Here is a 26900-nt window from a genome sequence, read left to right as displayed (position 1 = left end):
CAGCAATAATTAACAAGTCAGATAAGTCTCAGGGTGAAGCTTTCCCTAACCTCTTATACAGAGTTTTTGTTGCTCTATTCAAAGAAGTAATTCTGAAGCAGAATGGAGAAGAGGCAAAAAGGAAAAATAAGGACGAGAAAGAGCAAGCAAAGAAGAAAAAGGGAAAGATGAATGCTTTCACACACATGCAAAAGCGAGTTCTAATGCTTCTCATTGATGCCTGAAGGCAACTAGGTGGCACAGTGGATAGAGTGCCACGCCTGGAGTCAGGAAGACTCCTCTTTCTGAGTTCAGATCTGGCCTCAGACACTTACTAGCTGTGTGACCCTGAGCAAGTCACTTAACCCTATTTGCCTCAGTTTCCTCATCTGTAAAATGAGCTAGAGAAGGAAATGGCGAGCCACTTCAATATGTTTGTCAAGAAAAACCCAAAAGGGGTCACGAAGATTTGCACATAACTGAAAACGACTGAATAACAACAAATGCCTCTGATGTTTTATATTCTCAATGTAGGCTTTTTAAGTCTTCGACAAAAAAGACCAGTGAATCAAACATTTCTATTTCCTAAATACAATCCAAATCTTTCAGATTCCCTTCTCTTATAGGACACCAATATAGTATTTCTTTTCTACTCAATTTCATGATGTAAAGCCTTATATTATTTCTCAAAAAAGGGTCCCTCTTTCTACATGTAGAACAGATTAACAAAACTGAATTCAAAGCATGTTTTACATTATTAGAGATATATTCCTGTTCTATGGACTCTTGAATACTGTGCTACCCCACATGGCTCAGAGGTTCCTAATGCAGTGAGTACCAACACTGCTCTCCAGTTAGCAGGGACATTACTAATCAATGTACCAAAAACTGTACTACTAAAAACAGAGATTTGAAATTTCCAAATGCCAAATCCTCCAAAAATGGAAAACGTGATATGTAGCTTTCAAAGATCTGTGACTTCATGCTGGCTGGTATTCCCTTTAACAATAGCAATCACAACCCTGGAACCCAAGAGTGTTTTCAATTACATGAAAAGTAATCTATCACAAATAGGGAATGTTTTTTTCTGCTTGACTATGTGGGACAGAACCAGGACTGAAAGAAGCAAAGAAAATCTAGGCATGAGGTAAGAATAAACTTCTAACAATTAGAGTAATCCAAAAGCAGAAATGGTTGCATCAGGAGGTACTGTTACACTTCAGTTAAATATGACGTAGAGGGGATTGTTGTGCAGGAAATATGGTCTGAGGTCTTTCACGTCTTAAATGCTGTGCTTCTAGAACGGCTTGGTTGGTGGTTTCATGAGTTACTAAGGTTTAAAAAAACTAATCATCTGGTAGCCAAACTTCTAGTAAGAAGACTCGGAATTTAGCTAAGCATTCTTCCCCTAGTTTCAGACTTAGGGCTTTTCTCATGTAGAAGGATTCACCAAGAGCTTGTATTCATTCCACTGGTGTATCCTTCAAGAAACCAGTGTGCTTTCTATACCATAATGCAACTATGCAGACCATGAGAGAAAATAAAATTTTCGTGAAGAAATATGCATAGCATATATGATTTATTCTACAATATTCTTATTTAGTAAGATTGAAAATACACACACTAGTGGATATATCTCATAGGCTACCCATAAAATGTTTGGCGGCATGTTATTACTCTTTACACTAGAACTCAAGCCGAATCCAACTATTTCTGGCATAAAAGATAATTGAACAAAGTTAAAATTCAGGATAATCAAACCTATTTTTACTACATAAGGAAACTATACAAGTGAGAATACATATGAAAGTACTTCACAGTAAAACTGCAGACAAATAAAAGCATTATCATTTAATATTTGAGAGGTAGCATGGCAGAGTAAATAGTCAGGAAGACTGAGTTCGAATCATGTTTCTGACACTTACTAGCTGTGTGACCATGGGCAAGTCACCTCTCTGAGCTTCAGGCAGCTCTCTAAGATTTATCTACTAAGTTATAGATGGGCCGAGATCTTCATCAATGTGGGAACTCTCCACCGACAAAGTCAGAGATCCTTGATGTACTGACAAATTACTATAGTTATCAGATGATTCTAAAACCAAAAATATACATATTTAAATTTGATTACTAAGGAGTTGCTTTTTAAGAAGTCCTTTTAAACATTTATTAAGTGCTTATTCTCCAGGGCACTGGACTTTTTAAAAATAGGAACTAAGCTAAAGTAGCTCCTTTCTGTCTAGTTTCTCTTTAGAATATCTTAGTAAAATATTAAGAAAATGCTTCACAGTTTTGGAAAATATAAAGTGCTACATGAATCCCTAAAAGCTGTACTGGTTGTTTTAAGGGCAAGATAGAAAGTTTAAAATCTCTTAAAATGTTTTTAAACAAAGCATTTTCTTGCACTTTTCATTTTATGTTGAAATTAAGCCAAAGAACTACTGTTTTATTCCAAGTTAAAATAGCAATTTTGTTGTCTCATCTTAAATCATAAATTTATTTTCTGGACTTCAAGTTTAATTGAAATTTTAAAAAAAGAAAAACAGCAAAATTAACTCAAGCAACTCATTGGAATCTGTAATACTCACCAAGTAAAGTAATTCAAAGCTTGTTCAATATGGTCCACAGCTTTTCCATCAAGGTAATCAGTCAGCATTCCTTTTGCCATCATAAGGTGACACTCACCAAGACCTGAAAGCAAAGAAGTATGAATTTAAATGTAAGTTTTCATATAAAACAGTAGCATTATAATTTCATTGACTACTCATGGAAATTCTGAACACTGTGTTGGTCATTTACATAGGAGTTTTTTCTTAAATATACCTTCTAGAAAATTCAAGATAATTTCATAATTTCTGCTTAATGTAGTTTTTAAGTTTTTGTGGTGCCCATATCCTACTAAAGAATGTCAGATGTGAGTAAATGTATGCAGTGGCATCAGTAATTATGAATATATACATATATGTAATTTAATTTAATATTTCCTTTTGTATATATACCTTTATTTGAAAGATTACAAGGCCTTTCCAGCAGTACAGCAAATGACGCTGATGTGAAAGCCAAAGCCTAAGTTAATTCTGATCTGGTTGTCTTCCATTCAGGCAAATAAAGAGAAAAAGAACAGGGAGTATAAAAAGGTCTTACTTTTAAAAAAACCAGTCATGCTTATTCTATCAATCAAAATTCTAGATTATACATAGACAAACTGCTTTATTTTCTGTCAAAATTGATAAGAATTTGGATTATATGCCTCTGGAGGTATTAAAAATAAATGGATTCCCTATTCTATGGACTCTTGAATATTGTGCTACCACACATGGAAATGAAATGTATATTCCCTGAAGTTTATTACAAAATAGCAAGTCCTGCAATTTTTGAGATATGACTACAAAAATAATATACAGTAAGTTTAACTTTGAATATGTTGCATTTGAGATGTTGATGGCCTACCTAAATGCAAATTTTATTTGAATCATAAGAAACAGAGTTCTCTATGTCTAAGTGTCCTACCATGAAAAACTGCATTTGCTGCATTAACTCAACATAATGAAGAGGCAAAAGTCCTTAACATTAATTCTTCCAGTGTGGTTCCCCTAGAAAGCTGAGGTTGGGGTATAAAAGTAATACAGTTTAGGGCAACTATACCAGAACAGGATTTTACTATACATAGTTATTTGTTTCTGACTAGTAAATGCTATTTGTTCATTATGGAAATCTTTTCAGATTAGAACATAGTAAAGGCAATGCCTAACTTTCTAAATGAAAGTTTACTACTTAATAATACAAAAATTAGTGCTGCAATTAAAATGTAAATGTTTACCTTTCAGGGCAGGTACATAATCTTCTTTCTTTTTTATGATCTGCTGATACTGAGACACAGCGTCTTTATATTTGCCTAGGACCTGCTGTATTGCTGCAACCTTAAACACACTGTAGATAGATTCTGGGTTCAGCTCACTGGCTTTTGTGAAGGATTTTAGAGCTGTAGTATAGCCACCTCTACTCAAGTAGGCCTCTCCCAATGACTCCCAGCAGTTGAAGTCCTTTGGGTCTGCTCTTAATGCCGCCTGTAAACTAAATATTTTAAGAAAAAGTCTCAAAATCTAAGAATATAAGTAAATATTATATGTATATAATACATAAGGAGAATGTAATAATATATTAACTCAATCTTAAAAGTTATAAATTTGACTAAATCTCATATATTCATATCCTCTAAAATTTTGTGAGGTACTATAAAAAGATACTTTACTTGTAATTTAGAATGACCAAATTAGCAACGCAATAACTTTTCCACAGAGATCCCTCTTCACAATCCTGACATCTTGTATCCAATGATGCTCCAGCTTTCTGACCTCTCAATAGAATTCATCCAGTTTGATTTACCTTGTTTTGCAAATCCTCACTTTTCAATACATAGAATTCTAAAACACTGCAACAAGATTAATATCCACATTTTAGGCTAACCATTATTTTTAATGTATTAATTTCATCACATCTCAATATTTACACGAATAATTCCTCCACACAAGCATTTAGAATTTTAAGTAATGGAAGAAAACAACAATCACTTTACCTCCAAATAAAATCTATTACTCTGCAGGCCAGATAAAGGAAAACAACAGGTAAACTTATGATCCAACTATGCAAGGTTCTCACTTAAACAACTTGCTGAAAGATACAGTGAAGAAAAATCCTCACATGATGAACATAAACAACAAAAGCTTACTGAGTACTTTTTATGCATATGACCGTAGGACCTTACTGCTACCACCACACCCCCAATATTCCACATAGAGCCTTAAATACTTAGAAAACAAATGATCTCACTAAATTGTCTGAATATGGTAAAATTTAAGACCACTTACTCAGCCACTGCTTGAGAATGCTGACCAGCTTTCAAATAGTAGAGCCCTCTTCTAAGCCAAGCCCATTTTGCTGTCCCAGCACTTGCCTTTTCAGTCACTGTTGTTAAGATAACCAAAGCAGTGTCCTATTAAAAAAAAAATCAGTCATTGTTATCATTTTTAAAAGCAAAATATGTGTGTAAAACTCTCAAATGTATTCCTCTACTAAAATAACAGATTTTTCCCATCTTTTTAAAAATTTTATGTTGATATGCTATTAAAATAAATAGCTACATCAAGGTCACAGTAAAAACATTCTGATGAGATTAATTTATAGCAAAATGAAGACAACTACAGCTGTTCAAATTAGTGTATGTAATTATACTAAAGGCACTATGGAGAAAATTGCTAACAGGCAAAGAAGAAGATATACCGTATCCTCAAGCTCCACACTTAAGTCAACTGCAGCAGCTCCAGATTCTTCATCTGTTTCATCCAGTTCAAAAGCTTTTCTGTAACACCCCCGGGCTCTGCTCTTATCTCCAACTACCTCTCTGTAGTAATGTCCTAAGTAGTGGAAAACCTTACCCATGTACGTGTCCAATTTTGCAGCCTTTAAATAAAAAACACAAAGAAAAAATATAAATAGTAAAGTATATTTGGAAGTGTCATTTTCAAAAATATGTGCAAAAGAGATGATAGTAGTAATCTGATGTTTAAATATAAAATAGCTGATTAAATGTCTTTTTATGAAGGATTGATTTAAAGCAAGCATGACAGTTTGGTGATAAGAAAAAGCAAAGTCAAGAAAATTTGTTTTCCTATACATAAGTTACAACCGTTAACAAGATTTTTAAACATTATAAAATCATGAAAATTATTCTGCTTTCAAGAAAAGAATGCAAGATTTCTCAGTGTTAAAAAGAGATCAAGGAAAGGGTTTGGTTTTAATTCAGAAAATTAAGGAGTTAAACAGGACAGCAGAAAGATCATTTGGAGAAGAGTACAGTCTCAGCTTGGGCTCTAACTAGCTGTGTGACCAAGATCAAGTTAAAATCTCTCAGGGCCTTAGCTTCTCATCTCCAAAATGAGAGAACAGATACCCTCTCCAAGGTCTCTTCTAGTGCTATAATTCTATTGTTCTAAGTCAATTAGACTAATAAAGCAATATTATCGTAGGGGAGACATTCTAAAAACTACATTTTGGAAGGGGAGGGGAAATGGTTAATTATCAGTTTCCTTTGGTGAATTTCTTTTAAAAAGCACTTTCTTTTCTTAATACTTACAATTTCTTCCAAAGTCTGTCATAACAAAGCATTATCAAAAAACAATGAAACAACTGTTGTGTTGTTTGGTTGGCTTTGTTTAACTATGTTTTTTTTCTTTTTAAATCTTAGTTACAAGGGGAGGTTTGACTGGAGGAAATATATTCAAAAATAAGTGAACATAAAGAAAAGGCATCAATTTTTAAAAATTATTCATGAGAGAAGCAGCACATATTATTACCATATAAAGTGGATATAAGTATTTTTCTCACCTTCAAAAACTGGGTAAGAGCTTTTGTTTTGTCTTTTCTTGTATCTTCACTCATGAACCAATATGTTAATCCAAGATAGTAATAATAATCAGCAACCTCGGCTTCTCTGTCAAGAGCTCTCTGAAATCTGAGAAAAAGGAAAAAAGTGAGGTTGTAGAATATATGTGTATATATTTGGACATTCTTAACCGCCAATGTGAATGATGGCATAAATTCTAAAGTGCCAAATAAACCCAACACATTATTTCTGAAATTAATTTATGCCTAGCAAAATAATATGCTTTTAAACAGAAAAAATACTTTAAAAGCATAATGATGCTTTGGCACCCAACCTGTGCTAGTTAATAAAGTAAAGACATATGCATGATCCCTGCTCACTGAATATGTTATGATAACTTGATTAGACATTAAAAAGCCACAATGTGCTATTTTAATTATGTTAGATATAAATGAAATAAAATTATCCAAAAAAATAGCAGAGAACTTAGAAAGAATCAATTTATACAAGCATGGCTACTATACAAATCCACGAGTTTTTAAACTGGTCTGTGTGCCGACCATGTGTCCCTACCCTTTCTCTGCCTCTGGATAGTCCTTTCTGGTAAAATGAATCAGTGCCTCCAGCGCATGGACTGCAGCTAGGTTAGGGTGAGAGGAAAGAAGTTCTTCAACAATCTAGAAAGAGAAATATACTATTAATTCCATATAACTACTTCTATGGCTTTTAATTTTAAAAAATTCAATTTTAATTAAAAACTTACCTTTGAAGTTTTATCAGTTAAGCCTTTGTTTAGATAAGCAAGACCTTTGAGAACTAAAAGCTCTGGAATATTATTTGCATCTGAGATCTAGGAAATAATTTTAAATTGTTGTTAAATCATTAATTACTGATTTTTTTTCTTTTCATACAATAGAACAATTTGTTTTTTAATTAAAGGATGGCAACACTAAAACATAAAAGCCACAAAATTATAGTGTAGCAGCCCAATAGCAACTGGTTAATTCTCAGTTTCTTTCATGCTATTTCCTAGAGAAATCTTTTTAATGACTTAAATACTTCAGAACTACACAAAAAATTTTCCAAAATTCAAAAATTCAACAAACTTCTTTGTTAAGAAGCAACTATAAGTAAAAGGTATCATATTAGGTACTGTAAAAACAAAGTTGGCACAAGACCCATAGATCTTTCTCCTAAGGAGCTGATACATGAAAGAGAGACAAATCCATTCATACCAAAATAAAAGAGGCAATAGTTGACTAATTTATTGTCAAATTTTAAGGAATTATGATAGAATTTTATGACACATATTATATCAACATATCACATATGATACATATTAAGTTATGACAGAATTTTATATGATATAATCACCTTTAAGTATCAGCAAAATTTTTTTAAAAACTCCACAATGATATTAAAGATCACTTTTGCTAACAATCTTTAAGGATAATATGTTTACTACTCATATTTTTATGCTGTTTTCTGGTAAGAATGCTTTCAAACTAGAACACTAAAAAATTAGTGTGGTTCCTTAAATTCAACTTTATTTTCTATTAATTTATTAAATTGTATGTCTGCAGAAAATCATTATTAATAAAAAGTCATTTATATCACCATGTTACTCTTTTCAGTGGTACAAGATATGTTCTTTAAACACTGACATTAAAACCTCAAATTTGTCCTAAAGTGTACTAATAACAGACAAAAAAAAGAAAGAAAAAGGACTTGTATTATATAGAGCACATTTGTCTGAGTGTTATTTAGTCATTATCCACATTTACTAATAAACTGGGTTCCAGTTTTTGGACCAAAAAGTCAAGCAAATGGCTTGAGGAAACCAGAAATAAGTGGATTGTAATGTAAATCCTACAGATTTGGTATTGTACTGGAAATACATACTTTTTAAGGCAAAGTTTTTTGAAAGGGAAAGACCTGATTGATGAGAGCCATGGAAAGCTGAGGGGAAACCTCTTAATACCTGTTCTAGAATGGCAATTGCTTCTTCTGAAGAATCATGATCTGAAAGTTTTATTAAGGCCTCTGCTTTCAAACAAAGGCAGAGGTTCTTCTGATGAAGAGTTCTACCAGGTGAACTGAGGTTTTCTATTGTCTTCAGAGCTAAGAAAATGTAAAAATAAAAATTTGAATCTTCTCTAAGGTGGGTTTTAAAAGAATTATTAATAAACTGAGATGTATATTTCAAGAGAAGCACAAATTACCAATATAGCACATGTGAAAAGTGTGGTTATTAGAGACAGCAAGGAATTGGGAATCAGGAAGTTGTGGGTTTGAATCTGGCTCTAGTACCAACTACTTACATAACCATGTACAAGTTAGCTGACTCATAAAAAGAGCTGTTCAGAGGATCAAAAGAAATTAAATATGTAAAACACTTTGCAAAGCTTAAAGAACCATATAGATACTAGCTATTATGAACTTTTGCTATCATCTATAAAATGAAGCAATGGGATCAGATAGTCTATAAGTTCCCTTACAGCTCTAATCCTATGGTAATGTACAGCTAAATATGAAATCTTCACTGAGCCCAGTAAGAAAATACGTGAAATGATGACAGAACTATACCAAAATATGCCATGTTCTATATTAATAACTAGGCATCTTAGCATACTGATAACGATAACTTACTAGATAGCTGAGGCTTACCCCACCACCCCATACAAAAATGACTTCTCACAACAGGGCTATAAATTACATTCAGTATGCATTCTATGAGTTCCTTAGCAGAAGAAAACTATTCTGGTCCAAAGACACAGAACAGAGCATCAAGGTTCCCCTACTCCCTCCTTTATTTCAGCTGATGTCATTCCCAGAGTCATACCTGCTCCAGACCTCCCTAGGAATTTCCTTTGCACCTTTGGAGCAATTCAGAACCTTTGATTAAGTCCTAAAGGTCAGCAACATATTCTGAGGTTCATCTACCCCAGTCTCAAAATTCTGAGTGCAAAGAACTCTTCAGGAAAACCTGTCAGTGTTTACTGACAGGTTATGTACCTGAGAACCTATCAGATGATGGCTAAAGATTTAATATATCTAACACAAACACTTAAGCAATCTTAAATAATTCTACATCCTAAAAAACACAATAAAGCACTACAGTAAGATAGAAATTATATTTCTCAAAATCAAAACAATAGCTGACATTTATATGTACAGTGCTTTCAATTTTGCAAAGTGTTTTACATACATTATCTCAACTGATACTCACAACATCCCCATGAAGTAGATATGAAAGGTAATATTATCCCCAACTCAAATGAGTTATATAAAGTGCTTTGCAAATCTTAGAGTGCTATATAAATGCTAGCTATCGATATTATTACTCTTATTGTTGTTATTATTATTATTACTTTAATAGTAAGGAAACAGGATCAAAGAGTAACCTGTCCATGGTTACACATCTAAGTGCAAGAGGTCAGGTTCAGAGCTAGGCCGTCCTAATCCCAAATCTACACCTGCATCCACTTCACCATGCTACCTTTTGTACTGCCCTTGAAACAAACTAGGAGAGCAACCACTATATCTCAATCGTAAGATGTCAATAATACTGTTACCTTGATTGCAAGAAAGAATAGCTTCTTTATAGCGATGCATTTTCACTTGAGCCTCTGCCAGATGATACCATCCTACTATGCAGACACTGCTTAGTTTTAATCCTAACAGAATACAATAACAATAAACTCAGGATTATTGGTGATTGAGTTGTATCGCAAGCAACTTGGCTCAATGACAACAGCCCTTATTAATTTTAAAGCAATTTGAATCACTGGACAATAATGGCTTTCTCTCACACACACATACACACACACAAACACACACACACACAAATATATATGTGTGTGTATACATATATATTTATATATATGAGTCATTAATAGGAAGCATTATTATAAAAGTAAAAGAGAATTAGTTTCCTTTGGAATAGTCATATAAGTGTCACATATTATACATGAGATTATAGGATCATAAACTTAGAGTTAGAAGGGACATCTAAAGGCAAATATTCCAATGCTCCCATTTTACAAATGAGAAAACTGAGCCCCAGGGAAGTTAAATGACTTGCATGAGGCCACACAAGTTCTAAGAGTTAAAGGTGGGCATTTAACCCAGGTCTTCTGACTCTAAAGCTATTGTTTTTCTACTACACAATACTGGATCCTTGAGAGGTAACAGTAAACACACTTAACAGTTCTAAAATATTTATAGCACTGCACTGCTATTTCCTCCTGGTGAGCTGTCCTCTGGGGGCTTTCTCGACTCCTCTGTCCTTTATCTATGGGAAAGCCTAAGCCACACTGCAAGAAGGAATGCTGAGGGCTTTCAGCAGCTTCCAGACCCTCAATGGACAATATTTTTCCAAAATGATAAACTTTCATTTTTCTCTGCACAAAATAAAAACTGAATCAGAAATAGCTCCTGGAGAAACAAAGGGTTAGGCAGAATTCAAGTTAATGACCAGCACTGGGTTCTATGACAGAGCAAGGCCCATATCAAGGATACAAAGACAAAAACCCTACAGTCCCTGACCTCAAGGAGGTAACATTCTATTGGATAAGCTTTATTACTTGTCCAGTAGGAAGCCTGTATGACTGATTGAAAAATTAGCATATTAGAGAAACTCCATAAAAGTGGAATGTTAAAAGTACCTTCAAAACTCTTTACTTTTATTTTGTTCTATAAATAAAACTTAGCCAGAATTTTTAAAATGTATGAAGGAATAAATGAGAAATTGAGGGAAAACTCTAAGCTCTTTCAATCGAAAAACTAGACTTTGCCTGAAATCATTTTCAAAGTATTACTAATTTGGAATGAATTTAAACTGATGGCTTATACAAAACTGTAAAGGTTTTTATATGCATCTAGTTTTCAGATGGTTCCAATGTAATTATTTTTGAGAAAGTCAATAACCCGATTATTTTTTATTTTTCATTTATAACTACTATATGACTAGATACTCTTATTACTATGTCTGAATATAGCTTCTAAAATATAAAGTTGGTGACATTCTTGTTCATTTGTGAAATAAAGTAGCTTGAATATAGACTTAGATTTACTTTATGAGTGCTCCTTTTATTTTCCCAGAACAGCAACTGATGCTATTACATCAACACATTCAGAACCTGTGGTTTCATTCATCAATGAAGAATACTACTATCTATAACAGAGAATTGCCTGAAGCTCAGAGATGTTAAGTGATTGTCCAGGATTTCGCAGCCGTGTCTATCAGAGGAGGCACTTTTAACACAGGTCTTTTTAGCATCCTCTGTGATAGGCTTCCACTCTTGACACTGCTGGGTAAGATGCTTTGAAATGGTTGTCTAATTGTTTCTTATGGATTTCTCTCTCGCCCTAGATTTTAAGTTCTTTAATGGCCAACACTAAGTACTTAAAAACTGAATGAATATCACTTTAAGACCACAATTCTACTAATTTTATTTTATGCATTATGTATTTACCTTCTGTTAAGTTTTTGGCAGCATCTTCATATTTTTTGTCTTGTAGTGCTTTTATGCCTAAGCCAATGAGGCCAGGACCACTTTCTGAGTTCTTCTTCACCAGTTGGTAACAATACTGCAGGGCTTCATCAGTGAAACTTCCTGGTATAAAGAAAAAAATAATTTAATTCATATGCATAAAATGTTCAAGTGCCAGGTCTATATTAATTTTTACAAATTAAATAGTATACCCTTAAAATTACAGAAAACCATGGTAACCAAACAAGCTTTCCTACCACTTCAGGCACATTCACAAGCCTTTCCTACCTAGAAACTGAATTCTTAAATGTCATAATGGCCAAAAGTTTCAAAGAAAATTTACTCTTAATTAAGTACTTTCATCCTAAATAATAACAGTTTGAAATTTGATTAGCACTCTAATGTTACAAACTGGCTATAAGATTTCAGGAATATCTTACTACCTACCAGTTTTTCTTATCTTTCTTCCTTTGAATAATCTCCTTTATTGGACTACTAGCCTTAGTGTAACAACTACATTAAAAATGTTTTATAATCTTTTAAGTCTTCCTTTTCCAAGATGTTGAGTCTATGTAGTAATCATCAACCAACGCAATAAATGTACTTTATACATTAAATCCATAAAATTAATTTCATGATCAATTTGGAAGAAATAAATAAAACAAATAACAATCTAAATTATATAATTCTGAATCCAAATATATTCTCATTTTTTCTACCCTCAGAAATACTTAAGATAAACTAAAGGGTTTAATCTCAACTATTTTGGGGAAGAGAGGGGAGGTACAGGAAATAAAATATGAAAAGTAAAAACTCTTACAAAGAAATAGCTTCCAATATACAGTGATAAACTTGAAAAACAAATCTAAAGACTAAAAACAAGACTAAAGACTTGACAGAGAGGTGGGCAGGTCAAAGTTTATAGAAACCTGGCCTCTGAGGTAGAACATCTGGTTCACATCCTGTATTTATTGAGACACTGGCTGTCTGATCATATGGCAAGTCACAACCTCTAAGTACCCCAGGAATCTCTAAATTGCAGACAAGCTGCCAATTTGCATTGGCAGAGGAAATTCCCTACCCAGGAGAATCCCTCTAACCAATAAAATCACTTGCCAGAACAAAACAAAACAATATGCTATAGCAATAATATCTGTATATAAGTTTCCATTCTCCACCAAATAAAATAACAAAATTTTCTTTCACAGGATTTATATCAAAATACTAAAAGAAATATGCAGGAAGAAAAAATGTTAACTGGGAAGTTTTTACTATCCCAGTCCATACTACAAGTAAAACTAAATGCAAATAATACTTTTACATAGACAGTGACTCAGCAGGTCCTATGTGCAAAGGAAATGCTGGTAGACACTATAATGACTGCAGGGCAACTCCCTCCCCAATTTTAAAAACTTAAATGTTCTACAGAGGTGCTAGGCAAAGAAACTGAAAGTATGACTATTTTGATATGTGTGCTAGTTAAAAAAAAATGACAGCACAAAACAACACAATTAATTTTTAAGAGAAATATAAAGACTGATTTATCAATTATGTTCTCCTCATGTACCAAAATGAGTTCTAGGAATAGCTGGCTACTCTATTTCAGTACCAACACGCAGGCCCTCCCTTTTCTCTGAATTTTTAATAGTTCTTATTGTCGACATTATACCACGGTTTACTTCTATTTCACTCTATGAATAAGTAATTACTCTTAACTGAACCATAATATCTTTGAGGGAAAAACCAATACATTCTACATTTTTACATGCTCAATACCTACCTTACACATAGTAGGTGTTCAATACATAGCTGCTGAAAGTGGTCTTTTAATCAAACTCTACCTAACACAAACCTATATCCCCTTATCTCTAAAACTTCCTTGATTAAATTTCCAACTTTCCCACTTCTGGGCCAGCTATAATCTAACACTAACCTAATTATAACCTCACACTTTATGTACCCACAGTAGCAGCTGTGCAGATACCACTGGAAAAGTTTGATACTCTCCCACCTCCTTCCCCCAGCTCAACTCTGGCAGCAGGTACTTCTTAAGGAATGCTCTGCAGGGGAGTAACAGGTAATAAAAGGCCCCACTTTCCTCTTTATTTTGGGTGGGACAGAATGTATTTCATAGGAAAACCTGACATGAATGGTACGCTTCAATGATTTGCATCTCAGTTCCCTCTTTCTATCAAGGGCACCACCATCCTTCTAGTCCCCTACACACACAACCTTGGCATCATTTTCAACTCCTTATTCTCACCCCACATATCCAAATCAGTTGCCAAACCTCACTGTTTCTACTTCTACAATATGTCTCACATCCTAAATTGATCACCCTACCTCAAATATCTCCCTTCTTTTATGCATCCTCCACATATAGCTGCCAATGATTTCTCTAAAATGTAGCCATGACCATGTCACTACCCTAATCAAAAAACTCCAGTGGCTCTCTACTGACTCCAGGATCTAATATTATTTCCTCTTTATCAAATCCCTTTTTTAGTTTCTATTTTTCTAATTTTTACAATGTACATAATTATCAGTGCAGTAGTAAATGTTTACAACTTATAAATAAGTATGCACATATTAGGAGTGCATGCTACAAAAATTTTACTGATGGGGTGTACCATTCAAAAGTTTTGAAGACCACTAATCTAGAGCATCTAAGCACTACAAAATTAAACATAGATAATAAAGGCCACAAGGTAGTACAGTGGATAGAGTGTCAGGCCTCGAGTCAGGAAGATCTGAGTTCCAATCTGGCCTCAGATACTTACTAGTTGTATGACCTGGGCAAGTCATTTAATCCTGTTTGCCTCAGTTTCCTCATCTGTAAAATGAGCTGGGGAAAGAAACAGCAAACCACTCCAGTATCTTTGCCAAGAAAATCCCAAATGGGGTCATAAAGAGTCAGAACAACAATAATAACAACAAAAAGACTGGTTTAAAGAAAAAAGTTCCAGAAAAGTTAGAATGAACATCTCGATAGTGCCAATTTCTTGAAGTGGGGAAGTCACCATTGTATAATAACTTTCTCCAACTATGTTCTTTATCTAGGGCTCACAACAGCCAATCTTCACTAGGTAAAAGTATGAGACTCATTCTGACTCAGGCTCAATAGTAATAAGCTAGTAGAAACAAGATGAAATGCTATTAAGAGTAGGAACCAAGTGAACTCTAGGCTGACATTCCCTGAATACTTAGGAACACTTAGAATACCCCAGTGTTGCTGAAAACTGTCATTAAGCTGAGGCACATTATTGCTATTTGGAGGAAGGGCAGACAAAATCTTCTATTCCCAAACTCTACTACCCTGAATTGAGATTTATTACACTCCTCCTTCCCAATTCTAATAGGGAAAGTTGGATATCATGGAATCATGGCAAACTGGAGAGAAAGAGATGAAACAACTTCTTTATAGCACGTACTCTGGGCAGAAAGGTACTTCAACTCTAGGAAGATACATTATAACTGCAGAAATTCTAGGTCCAAAGGACAAAAAGTTCAATGAATGAAAGCATGAAAAGCCCTGAAATGAAAATTGTGTTCCAATAAAGTTTGTACATGTGATAAGAAAAATCCCAGAAAGTACAGAGTTCCCACAACCAAATATTATTTACATCTAATTCTGTAATGATCTTCATATACTATTTCAACTGGCCAACACTAAAGGATTTTCCCTCTGTAAACATATTTTGTCAGCACTTATTTATTTTGACTTGGATTTCCTAATGTTTCCAAATCACAAAGCCTTAAAAAAGTTCTAATTTAACGCTTCAACAACCTAAGCAAAATAAAATATAACCAAAAGGTCATTTGGCATTGGGGAAAAAATTCAACACATTGTAACTGTGAAAACTATTCAATTTGCTGGCTGTTTTTTATAACGAGCTGATTTATGCCAAAAAAAAAAAAATACTCTTCAAATCTCAACATGGAAAGCAGCACAAAGGAGAATGAAATTTATCATTCTCTTTGAAACAGAAGACTGATTCAGTTTTAGCAGATGCTCAAATTCTTTAAGAAAAATACAAGTCCTATTCACAGCATGCCTATAGTCTCTGAAGAATGACTAAATATATAATATTACTCAAAGTACTCAATACCTAAGAAAGTTTAGTTATGATTTAACAACGAAAAAAAAAAAACCACCTCTCGATTCTAGTCACTTTCCACGCCTTTCTATTAAGTGCCAAAGCTACAACCTATCTGAACTCATTACCAAGTCTGAATTCTCCAATCCACAATGACCTTTTGGTGACCACAGGTGGTAGGAGGAAGAGATACCCCAACCATCCCTGAAGATATGGTCTGAGCTAGTTCTTTTCTTTAAAAAGTACTGAAACTTTGGGGGCAATCAGGTGGCATAGTGGATAGAGCACCAGCCCTGAAGTCAGGAGGACCTGCATTCAAATCCGGCCTCAGACCAAATACTTGACACTTACTAGCTGTGTGACCCCGGGCAAGCCATTTAACCCCAATTGCCTAAAAAAATAAATACATAAATAAATAAAATAAAGGTACTAAACTCTCAACTTAATTGGCTCAGGGGACTAAAGGCTCCAGCTGCTGACATAACTTTCAGGTCCCCTGAGTACAAAAAGTCACAGTGAGCTTCAGAATACCAGGAAAGCATCTTGGGGGACACAGAGCCAAAGTAAGCTGTGCTCAGCTGAATCAGCAGTGTCCTTGCTGAATATTCTTTCTCCGCTATAGCTAGGTATATCTCAATCTATCTATAGTCAGGTACTCTACAAGTGTTACGATATCAAACCTAAACCATTAGGAGATCAACATGAGCCAGGTACTTTACCATCTCCCCAAGTTATTTCAAACCATGGACCTGTGTCATAGTAATAATAATAAATTATAATTCTTTATACTGCTATTCTGTTCTTCTTGATCTTCATCCTAAAACCTTCCCACCTTTAACTAGCCCTACTTACTCTCTAATTCCCAAGAATAATCCTTATCTATAACATCTTAATAACAACACTCTGAAAATTACTGAATTTATACAGCTCAATTGGTTATACTTGTCTGTCTTGTCTCTATTATTCTGTAACCTTATTTAGGGGACAAGGTCTGTTCCCTACTATCTATCAAAAGAAGACAACAGGGGCAGCTAGGTGGCACAGTGGACAGAACACTGGATATGAAGTCAAGGGGACCTGAGTTCAAATCTGGTCTCTCAGATACTTGTTACTTACTAGCTGTGTGACCCTGGGCAAGTCACTTAACCCCAACTGCCTTGCCAAAAACAAACAAAAAAAAGAATACAACAGACTACTTTATATCCTATGAGAGCACAATACTTAATTTCAATTAAATTATATTAAACACCTACTATATGCAAGGCATTGTATACCATGTAAACAATAGTATCTGCTGACATTTATTAGTGAACAACACTCAACATCTTTAAACAGTGCATGCCAGGGTGCCAAAGTTTTTCCATTTGGTCTTTCTCATCTCCCTCAATAGGGAAGGTAGAGTCCTCATGCCACGGGACAGAAGGAAACAAAATGACAACTTACCATTTTTGTCTTCCTTAGAGAAGGCTAGTCCTGTTCTAACTATTTCATTTGTTAACAAGAACAATGGTCAATTTAATAAAAAACATCTTGGTTGAAAGGCAGTGTTTACCATAAATACGAAAATTATACCCTTCCTGTTACTGAAGAGTTATGTGATAATCTATTCCTACAGAGCATGCATCTTTTTCTTTTAAGATGTTTTACTGATTCCTTTTGTCTTTGTATCATAGATATTTCTGAAGGAAAAAAACCTCCATTTCCCTCTAGAATGAGCCTTCCTTTATAAGAAAAACAAACAATAACATCCTGTACAGAAGAGGCATCAAAACCACCACATATCTGTAAAACTTCCTAGAGAGAATCAGATTAAAATGAAAATGGCAAATGTTTAACAAGATAAATTAAAAATACAATATAACATAGATAACATTTATCTGTGGTTTTCTAAGTCAATATGGACCACAAGAATCCCTTTCTGAGTTTGACACTACTACCCTAAAGTAACCCAATTAGATAGTATTTACAACATTCTGCCCAAGTGACTACATTTCATTATATGTTCTGTAGATCAGTCACTGGTTTTTCAGTTACTTAGTTTGAGTAATTTTAGTGATACTTTCATTTATACTGCTGTAGTCAACTGAGTAAACTGTCTTCTTGATTCTTCTTATTTCACTCTGAATTAGTTATTACAAATCTTCCCGTTTCTCTGAATTTCTTATATTCATCAATTCTCACTCCACAATAATAATCCATTGCATTCACATACCATGTTTACAGTTATTCCCCAACCAGGGGGCATCTACTTTATTCCCAGTTCCTTGGTATTAAAAAGAGTGCTGCTATGAATATTTTACGTTGGACCTTTGTTTTTGGCTTTGACCTTTCTGTTTCCTTCTCGAATTATGTCCAATAGCAATAGTGCTGAGCAATGTGCTGTACAGACAGTTTAGTCACTCCTCTTGCATAATTCCAAATCTCTTTCCAGAAAAATTATACCAAGCCAGAGCTCTACACAAGTGGACGAATACATCTGTCCCCAAAGCACCTCCATTACTGCCCTTGCTTTTGATCATCTTTGCCAACTTTGTGGTTGTTTTGAAACCTGAACATCTGTTAATATTAGTGACTGAAAGCATGTTTTTAAATGGTCATTTATAGTTAGCAATTTTTATTGTGAAAACTTCTCACAGTCTTTGACAACTTATCTATTAGGGGTGGGAATATTGTATTCACTCTTCAATTGTTCTTGATAACACTGCAGGACTATTATGGCCTGCTTCTCACCCTTACTTCTCCCAGACCTTTCTGAAGTTTGACATTAATCAAATTAGCAAAGTGTGACATTACAACTCTCTTGGTTTTTCTCCTGCTTTTCTAACCTCTATTCTTTATTTTATTGGCTCCAGTTCTCCTATAAAAATTTCCCCAAACATTCTCCAAAGTTTATCTTCTCAGTCCACTGCTAGAACTAAACTTAATGGGAAAAAAATTTTTTTTTAATATGTACTCATCAGGACTCATTCTTTAGTAGAAAAGAATGAGTCTTGACGAGTACATATTAAATATTTTTATATTCTATATTTTATATATTTTATCATATGTACATATTATATACTTATATTTTGTTATTTCCAAAATATAATATCATAACGAAATTCTTATTTTTCCAGATATTCTACTACATAATCCTTCCATCCTCATTACAATAACCTATTCTCACTATTGAGAAAATATGCCTCACAGTTCACTTACTCATAACTTTTCTGACACCAAATGACTTTGCTCTTTCTCCAATCTCTTTATATTGCTGTTTATTTCCTAGTTATCCTTCAAAACCTAGGTCTTCACGAAGTTTCACTGGCCTTAAGGATTTTATTCTATAAGGCACATACCTTCCTCTGAGGGTTGCCCATACAATTCATCTAATTCAGAACAAAATTCTTTGCAACAGTAGTTATACAGGCATATGCTTTCTCTCTCTAATTAGACCTTGATGTCTTGAAATTGAGAACCACGTCCTATGCTTCCTATACTCATTTATGTGCCACGTTAACCTAATTACTTGAACATAATATAAATTCAACAATGAAAACAACAAAAATTCTAAACACAAACAAAAAACTTCAACTTACCTGACTGAATTAAATGTAAGCAAAGCATTTCCAATGGATAAGATATGGTAGGATAGATGTTCATCATACCTTCACATGCTTTCTTCATCCTAGCAGTCTCATCAGGAAACTTAAAAATATAAAGACAAAATAAAACTAAATATTCATATTAGTAAAGTATTTCTAAATAAAGTTACACTGTGGATATATATGCAAGAATTTTTGTAAAAAGATATTTGAAAATCTTACTTTAGACAAACACTGAATGAAGTGTCTATAAAGTGTTTCATGATCTTCACTAGGAATATTATCTGAAGAGCTCAAAGCATTTTCAAATGCAGTGAAAAGCTAAAAAGACAAGTTATGGACATCATTATAGCATACTGAAATTACCAATATAACAAATGGAGACTTTATAAGGTTTTTTTAAAAAGTACAGCATTCACTGTTTCTTAGTTCCAAAGATCTTCCCATTTATTGTATGTATAGTCCGAGCGTGATTCTTTTCATGAAAAGAAATGGATCATTTTTTAGAAACACAGCATGAAAGTCCACGTCATATTCATTCTCCTGCCTCCAGGCCTCTGTACATGCCAGGGAGGGACTTTCTGCTTGTTGCTGCTTCCCTGAATCCCTAATTTCCTTCAAGATGCAGCTCAGCACCACATTCTACATGAACCTTTCTCCTGATCTCTCCAGCTACTGAGGCATTCCCCTCAAAACTGTATTACACTGTGTTCCCCATTAGAATGTAAACAGGAATTGTTTTACTGTTGTCTCTGTATCTCCAATATTTCTTGAGTGTGGGGAACTCCCATTAAGGAAACTGCTCTTACTATAGATTGATACCTGCTCTGCAAGTTAATAGTCTTAAAAAGACAGAGTAATCTAGTGAGCAAGAGTGCCTGCCACAGAGTAGGGGACCCTGGGTTTAAGTTCCATATCTCACACCAACTGCTATGTGACCCTGGGCAAGTTACTTAATTTCTCACGCCCCAAGCAGCTCTCAAAGATTGAGAAGTTAATGCCCCTCCAAAAAAGAGAAACAATTCACTCACCTTCTACCAGCAATAATGATAACTATTCCAGTTATAATTTAAATAGTTCTACAGAAAAATGAAATTAAATAAATCAAAGAGAAAATAACTAATGGCTCTCTGTCTTTATTATGTGTTCTTTTCACTATGAACACAAAGGAACCCAGAGACATTATCAGCATAGTTGAAATAATTTTTTTCTAATTAATTCAGTTGTACTTAAGTCATTTTTCAAGTCATGTCCGACACTTCATGACCCTATCTGGGGTTTCCTTTGCAAAGACTAGTTTGCCACTTCCTTCTCCAGCTCATTTTATAGATGAGGAAACTGAGGCAAAGAGACTTGCCCAAGGACACACAGCCAGTAACTGTCTGAGGTGGGATTTGAACTCGGGAAGCTGAGCCTTCCTAACTCCAGGCCCATCACTCTATTCAGCATACAACCTAGCTGCCCTTTTCTAATTAATACGTTATTGAGTATTTTATATACAAAGCTCTTAGGGGCGGGTAGGTGGTATGATGGATAAAGCACCAGCCCCAGAGTCAGAAGGACCTGAGTTCAAATCTGTCCTCAGACACTTACTAGCTGTGTGACCCCAACTGCCTCCCAAAACAAAACCCAAAAAAATGCAAAAACAAAGCTCTTATTTTTAAAAACATAGTCAACTCCCAATCATATATGCTACGTAAATCTAAAATTTAATATCACAGATAATTAAAAAGTCATGTACATGTCCTTGAAATGCAGTGTGTGGGGAAAAAAAAAGAAATACACTATTTTATATTCTGGTAGTTCAAAAAGCTTCAGACAAAACAATGAAGTTACACTGGGAACACATGGCTTAGCATGTTCTAGCATGTTCTCCAGTTTCTCCAGTTTCCCAATTCTGTCTGCCTAACTCAACTCTTCTTCAAAGTGCTCTCCACGGTGGGAGATGGGCAACATCACCCCTCAAACTAATACAAAACATCGACCCTGCTTTCTACTAAACTTGCTACTTTTCTGGCTAATACTTTCACTGGATCAAGGATGTCGTTTGTTATTGTTGAAGTGAAGCTTTAAATCACAAGTACTTCAATGCTGATTATGTATCTAGTGAGACAAAAGTAGACCACAAGAGTGACAGTAAACAGAAATAATGAATACTTGAGGTATTGACTAAAGTAGTAAATTCAATAAGAACTTAGAAATAAGGAAGCAGAACGTAAGAAATGCAAAAATGTCTTTGCTAAATGACTCACCAAACCAAATATTCTGTCTGATTACAAAGAATATTTGTCCTCCATGCTATCGCTTCAAAGCAATTCAATGAACAAGTATAGCTCTTAAGAAAAAGAGCAAAACAGTCTCTATTCTCAAGAACTTTACATTCTATTATGCACATATACAAGTGAGGATATACAAAATAGACAGAAGGCAAGCTGGGGCAGAGGGAGGGGGCAGAAGCAGCTAGGAGGACAAAGAATGGCCTAATGTAGAAAGTGGTGCTTGAGCTGAAAATGAAAGCAAAACAAGACCTCCACGAGGCAGAGGTGAAGACAGCATTACAAGCAAGGGGGAAGACTAATGTAAAGGTACAGTGATGAGTAACAGAATATCAGGAATGACAAACAGCAAGAAGGTCAATCATTCTGAAGCACAGAATGTATGGAGAATAGTAATGTTTATGAAGTCTAGAAACTGATGATTTAGTGGAAAAGTTCACATACAAACAAGGGACTCAAAATCTAGGGCTTGGTGTGCTAGTCCCGTCCTTGTCCCAGAAGCCACATAATTTCTGTTCCTAAAGCAAGTCAGGGACTCCCTTTATCAACTACAAGATTCTAAATAGAAAATCCTATGAAACTATGAAATACTTTTTTTGCTAATATTAACTTTTACCACATATTCATTTTTTCACTGAGGGAAGGACACTAAAGACTTGGAAAAACATTTCTTATTTTATTGCTTCCCTGCCCCCACAAAAAAAAAAGTGACAACTACTGCCTCAAGTGCTTACTTCTTTCACCTCTACAAATTCTTTATAAGACTCTCTCTGAATATTAAAATGTAGGGCCAAGGGACACCAAAGAACCACATGTGCACATGAGCAGGCTGCAACACACTGCCAATCAATCAATAAGTTTTTATTATGTGCCTATTATGTGAAAGGCCCTGGGGATACAAGTAAAAAGAATGAAGTTAATTGAAGAAACAACAATTATGCATGAAGAAATATACAGTATAAATATAAGGTTAAAACATACAATGTATAAAAAACAGTTAAATAGAAGGTAGTTTGAGAGGGAGGAGGTCACTAATAGTTGGGTGCATCAGGACAGGCTTCATGAAGAAGTTGGTGATTGAGCAGGGTCTTAAAAGAATACATTCTAGTAATGGGAACATCCAGTGCAACGATACAGAGATAGAATGTTACATGTGAAAACAGAGAGAAGGACAGTGGGTCAGAGTGAAGGAGGAAGAATAATGTCCAACAAAAATAGAGAGGTTAGAGCTACAATGTGAAGGGCTTTAGAAACTAATGAAAGGAATTTCTATTTTATATTATAAGCAATAGGAAGCCACTGGAGTTGACTAAGTAGGAGAATCACACAGTCAGACCTTCACTTGGGGAAAATTCCAATAGCAATGGTGAAGGAACAGTGGCATGAAGAAAGGCTTAAAGCCAAAAGCTCAATTTGAAGGCTGCCGAAATAATCTAGGCAAGATGCAATAAAGTGGTAGCTGCGTGAATAAAGAGGAGATAGAGGTGAGAAATGATGTGGAGTTTGAAACAACCTCTAAGTAGATACTAAAGTCTCCCAGTATAAGGCAAGAGGTGGGGAATAAAGGAAGATGGTGAACCAGGTAATGACTCCTCAAGAAAAGGGAGAATGCCTGGGTGTTGGAAATATCACAACTACTATAATTCACATTGGCTAGAAATTTTGATTGAGTGGACTTCAAAAGAAGAAAGGCTGTTGATTTCAGGAAAAACTTCCTCAGAAGAGCTATCCAGAAGTAGGATGGACTATCTCCGGAGGTAGTGAGTTTCCCCTCATTGAGGTTTATAATCAAAAGCCAAATGATTATTTATTGAGTTTGTGACAGAAGGTATTTAACTCAGAATAGAGGTTGAACTAAATGGCTACTGAGATCAATAACAAGTATTTATTTAATTGAACAAACATAAAGAACCTTTCAACTCTGAAATTCTGTGAACTATATAAATATATAATATATATGTATATACATATACATTATATATGTAAAATAAAATTACCAATTGCTGAATTTCATCATTTTCTTCTTCAGTACTCTCAGCCAATAACTGAGTTAACTTTATCCACAGCTGGTAAACCTCTTTTTTCTCTGCACCATCGTCCCTTCTTGCTTTGATAAGTCTGTGCCATGTTTGAGCCATCTGCCAAAAAAAGAAATGATATAGTATTCCAAAAAATGAAAAGCTTGGTCATAAACTGACCAAGTTAATATTCTGAACTTTATTTTTATCAATTAATTCTAAATAGGTTTTTAAAATGATAATTAAAAGAAGCAGACATTCTAGACTTCAACTGAAATGAGATGAAACAAATCCACTCCATTCAACAAACATTTATTAAGACCCTATTATGTGCCAGGCACTATGCTAGTTGCTGGGAATGCAAAGATCAAAAAATAAATAAATAAAAGTCTCTATCTTCAAGAAGCTTACAGCTTATTGGGGGAATCAACATGTACACAGAAAATTAAATACAAAACATATACAAAGTAAATACAAAGCAATTTCTGGAAGAGAGCACCAGTAACAGAGACAATTGGACTACAGTTCCTGGAGGAGATGGCTCCTAAACTGAGCCTTGACAAGAGCAGGCATTTCATGAAGCAGAGGTGAGAGAGAGCGTTACAAGCAATAAGGGGACAAGCCTATGCAGAATCACAGAAATGGACGGGCATATATGGGGGACATCAAGCATTCCAATTTCACTGGAATGTGGAAGGGGAAGTACTGTGCCAGAAAGCCAGGAAATACAGGTTAAAGTCAGCTTCTGAAAGGCTTTAAAATACATAAGAGTTTATATTTTCTCTTTTTAAATACATATAGCAGTATATTTTGACCTGGAGTTTCTTGACCAGGGAAATCATATGGTCAGATCCATACTTTAGGTGTATTAATCTGGCAGCTGTGTGGAGAATGGATTGGAAAGAAGGGGGAATGGACGCAGAAAGGCCAAATGGGAGATACATACAATGATACAAGAGAGATAATGAAGATCTGAACTAGTGTGGTAGTTGTATGAGAAGAAAATCAGTTAGACCATAGGATCATAAAACTCTTAAAGGCCACCTAGAGGCCCATTCATTTTACAAATGAGGAAACAGAGGTTCAGGGAGATTAAACAGGTTGCCAAAGGTCACTCAGGCAAGGAAGCATCTAAGATGGGATCTCTCACTTCAGAGCCACTGCTCTTTCGCCTATAGCACCAGGGAAGAGTTGAGGATGACTCTAAGGTTGTGTAACTGGGTCACAATAAGAATGGTGAACCCATCAACAGAAATAAGGAAGTTAGAATGAGGGGAGCATTTAAGGGAAAGATAAATTCTGTTTCTAGACATAGTGAGCTTGCGATATCTACAGGACATTCAGATTGCTGATGCCTACTAGGTAGCTGGTGAGATAGGACTAGATTTCAAGATGAGACTGGGTCTGAATATAGAGATCTCAGAGCTGTCTGCATAGACATGGTAAATGAATCCATGGAAGCTAATAAGATCACCAGCAAAGAGAGGGTCAAGAATAAAGAGGGCCCTGGTCAGAGCCCTGAGATGCACCCACAAAGAGGGAGTAGTATACAAATGATGATCCAACAAAGGAGATTGAGAAGCAGCCAGAGAGTCAGGAGGAGAGCCAGAAAGGAACAATGTCACAAATGCTCAAACACTCCTCTCCCCTCTTACAGAACTCTCCAAGTACACTTGGCCTAATCCAGCTGCTTTTCCCATCTTTGTTCTCTTTCATATAATCTTACCTCTCTTATAAGTATATCTGGAAAGGTGATGGTAAAGTCCAAATGTAAAAGCTATATAGAGTTTCCCTGGTACTGAAAAAAAAAGATGGGTTGTTTTTTTTGTTGTTTTTTTTTTTATCTTTGTAGATCTTTTCCACCTTTTCGTTGTTTGCTGACATCCTTTCAGTTTCATCCTTAAATGCTCTCAGAGTGCCTTTGCTTAACTGGGTTGCTTGATTTCATTTTTATTAAAGATATCATTAAACGGGTTGTACCCTTCACAGCTTTGCTATTTTATGAAGCAACAGTGCATATATATAGTTTTCAAACAAACTTTTCTCTAACATTTTACAAATGGGTTTATATTCTAAACTGCTGCTGTCCTTGGATGCTTTATCTCTTTACCTGCAAGAAGTCAAGCATTTGAGAAAGGTTCTTTTGGGGGTCTTTTGCTCTCCTCATTATGTAAAATGAATTTCATCAGTTAAACTTGTGCAAATAATTATAGTTATAGACTGTTTTTGGATTCTTTCTTCAGTCCAGATTCCATTTTTTGTTGTTAATAATTTTTTTAAATAGGTCAGGTCAGAGTGGTTTTCATTGCAAATCTTTTTTTTTTATTTTATTCTTTCTTCCAGCTTTGTATTAATTTTGATCTTTATTATAACAAGTCTATTACCTGATTATATACAAACAGCTAATTCAGAAATGATGCTATAATAGTAACAGTAATCAATATATAATCAGGGCTTTTTAGGGGCAGCAAGGTGGCACAGTAGATAGAATGCTGAGCTTGGAGTCAGGAGGATCTGAGTTCAAATCTGGCCTCAGACACTTACTAGCAGTGTGACCCTAGGGAAGTTACTCAACCTCTATTTGCTTCAGTTTCCTTATCTGTAAAATGGGGATAACAATGGCACCTACCTCCCAAGGTTGCTCTAATGATCAAATAAGATAATAATTGTAAAGCACTTAGCATAGTTCCTGGCACACAGGAAGCCCTACATAAATTTTAGCTACTATTATCATTATTATTATTATTATTATTATTATTTTAAAACACTATCAATTTCATTTTTGTCATGTTCCTCAAAGCCTTTCCAGCATTATGGAACCCATCAGAGCTTGCACTACTCTGGCAAAGCCTTCAAGAATAAAGGGCACTTCAATGATACATTAGAGTAGATTTTTTTTTAAAGGATTCAAATCCATACTACCCTTATGTTAGAAATATGGAAAAGACACTACAGGTAAAACTACTCCCTTCTCTTCTCAATGGTTTACAGCATAAGCTCTGAAAACTTCAAAATTTGGAAATTCAGTTGCATTAAACTATTGTAAGACTTTTAAAATTTAAATTAAAAGTT

The 26900-nt window shown here is 34.8% G+C and overlaps 1 protein-coding gene across 3 annotated transcripts in view; it reads right to left on the bottom strand.

Moving 5' to 3' along the window:
• The window catches only part of TTC37 (tetratricopeptide repeat domain 37), a 111266-nt gene that overhangs the window by 62126 nt on the left and 22240 nt on the right, over positions 1–26900 (bottom strand). For all 3 annotated transcript variants that reach the window (XM_027838489.1, XM_027838491.1, XM_027838490.1), the window contains 13 exons: positions 23808–23948; positions 19757–19855; positions 19529–19637; positions 11836–11976; positions 9934–10035; positions 8340–8479; positions 7122–7208; positions 6932–7035; positions 6361–6487; positions 5257–5436; positions 4845–4969; positions 3797–4050; positions 2565–2667 (listed from right to left, as the gene is read on the bottom strand). In XM_027838489.1, coding sequence (XP_027694290.1) covers positions 2565–2667; positions 3797–4050; positions 4845–4969; positions 5257–5436; positions 6361–6487; positions 6932–7035; positions 7122–7208; positions 8340–8479; positions 9934–10035; positions 11836–11976; positions 19529–19637; positions 19757–19855; positions 23808–23948 — 1712 coding nt within the window. The remainder of the gene's footprint in view (positions 1–2564; positions 2668–3796; positions 4051–4844; positions 4970–5256; positions 5437–6360; positions 6488–6931; positions 7036–7121; positions 7209–8339; positions 8480–9933; positions 10036–11835; positions 11977–19528; positions 19638–19756; positions 19856–23807; positions 23949–26900) is intronic.

The sequence above is a fragment of the Vombatus ursinus genome, unplaced genomic scaffold, assembly GCF_900497805.2.
Source record: "Vombatus ursinus unplaced genomic scaffold, bare-nosed wombat genome assembly UNPS02014828.1, whole genome shotgun sequence".
Lineage (NCBI taxonomy): Eukaryota > Metazoa > Chordata > Mammalia > Diprotodontia > Vombatidae > Vombatus > Vombatus ursinus.
The sequence above is the reverse complement of the archived record's forward strand: the minus strand, read 5'-3'. Positions and strand labels throughout refer to the sequence as shown.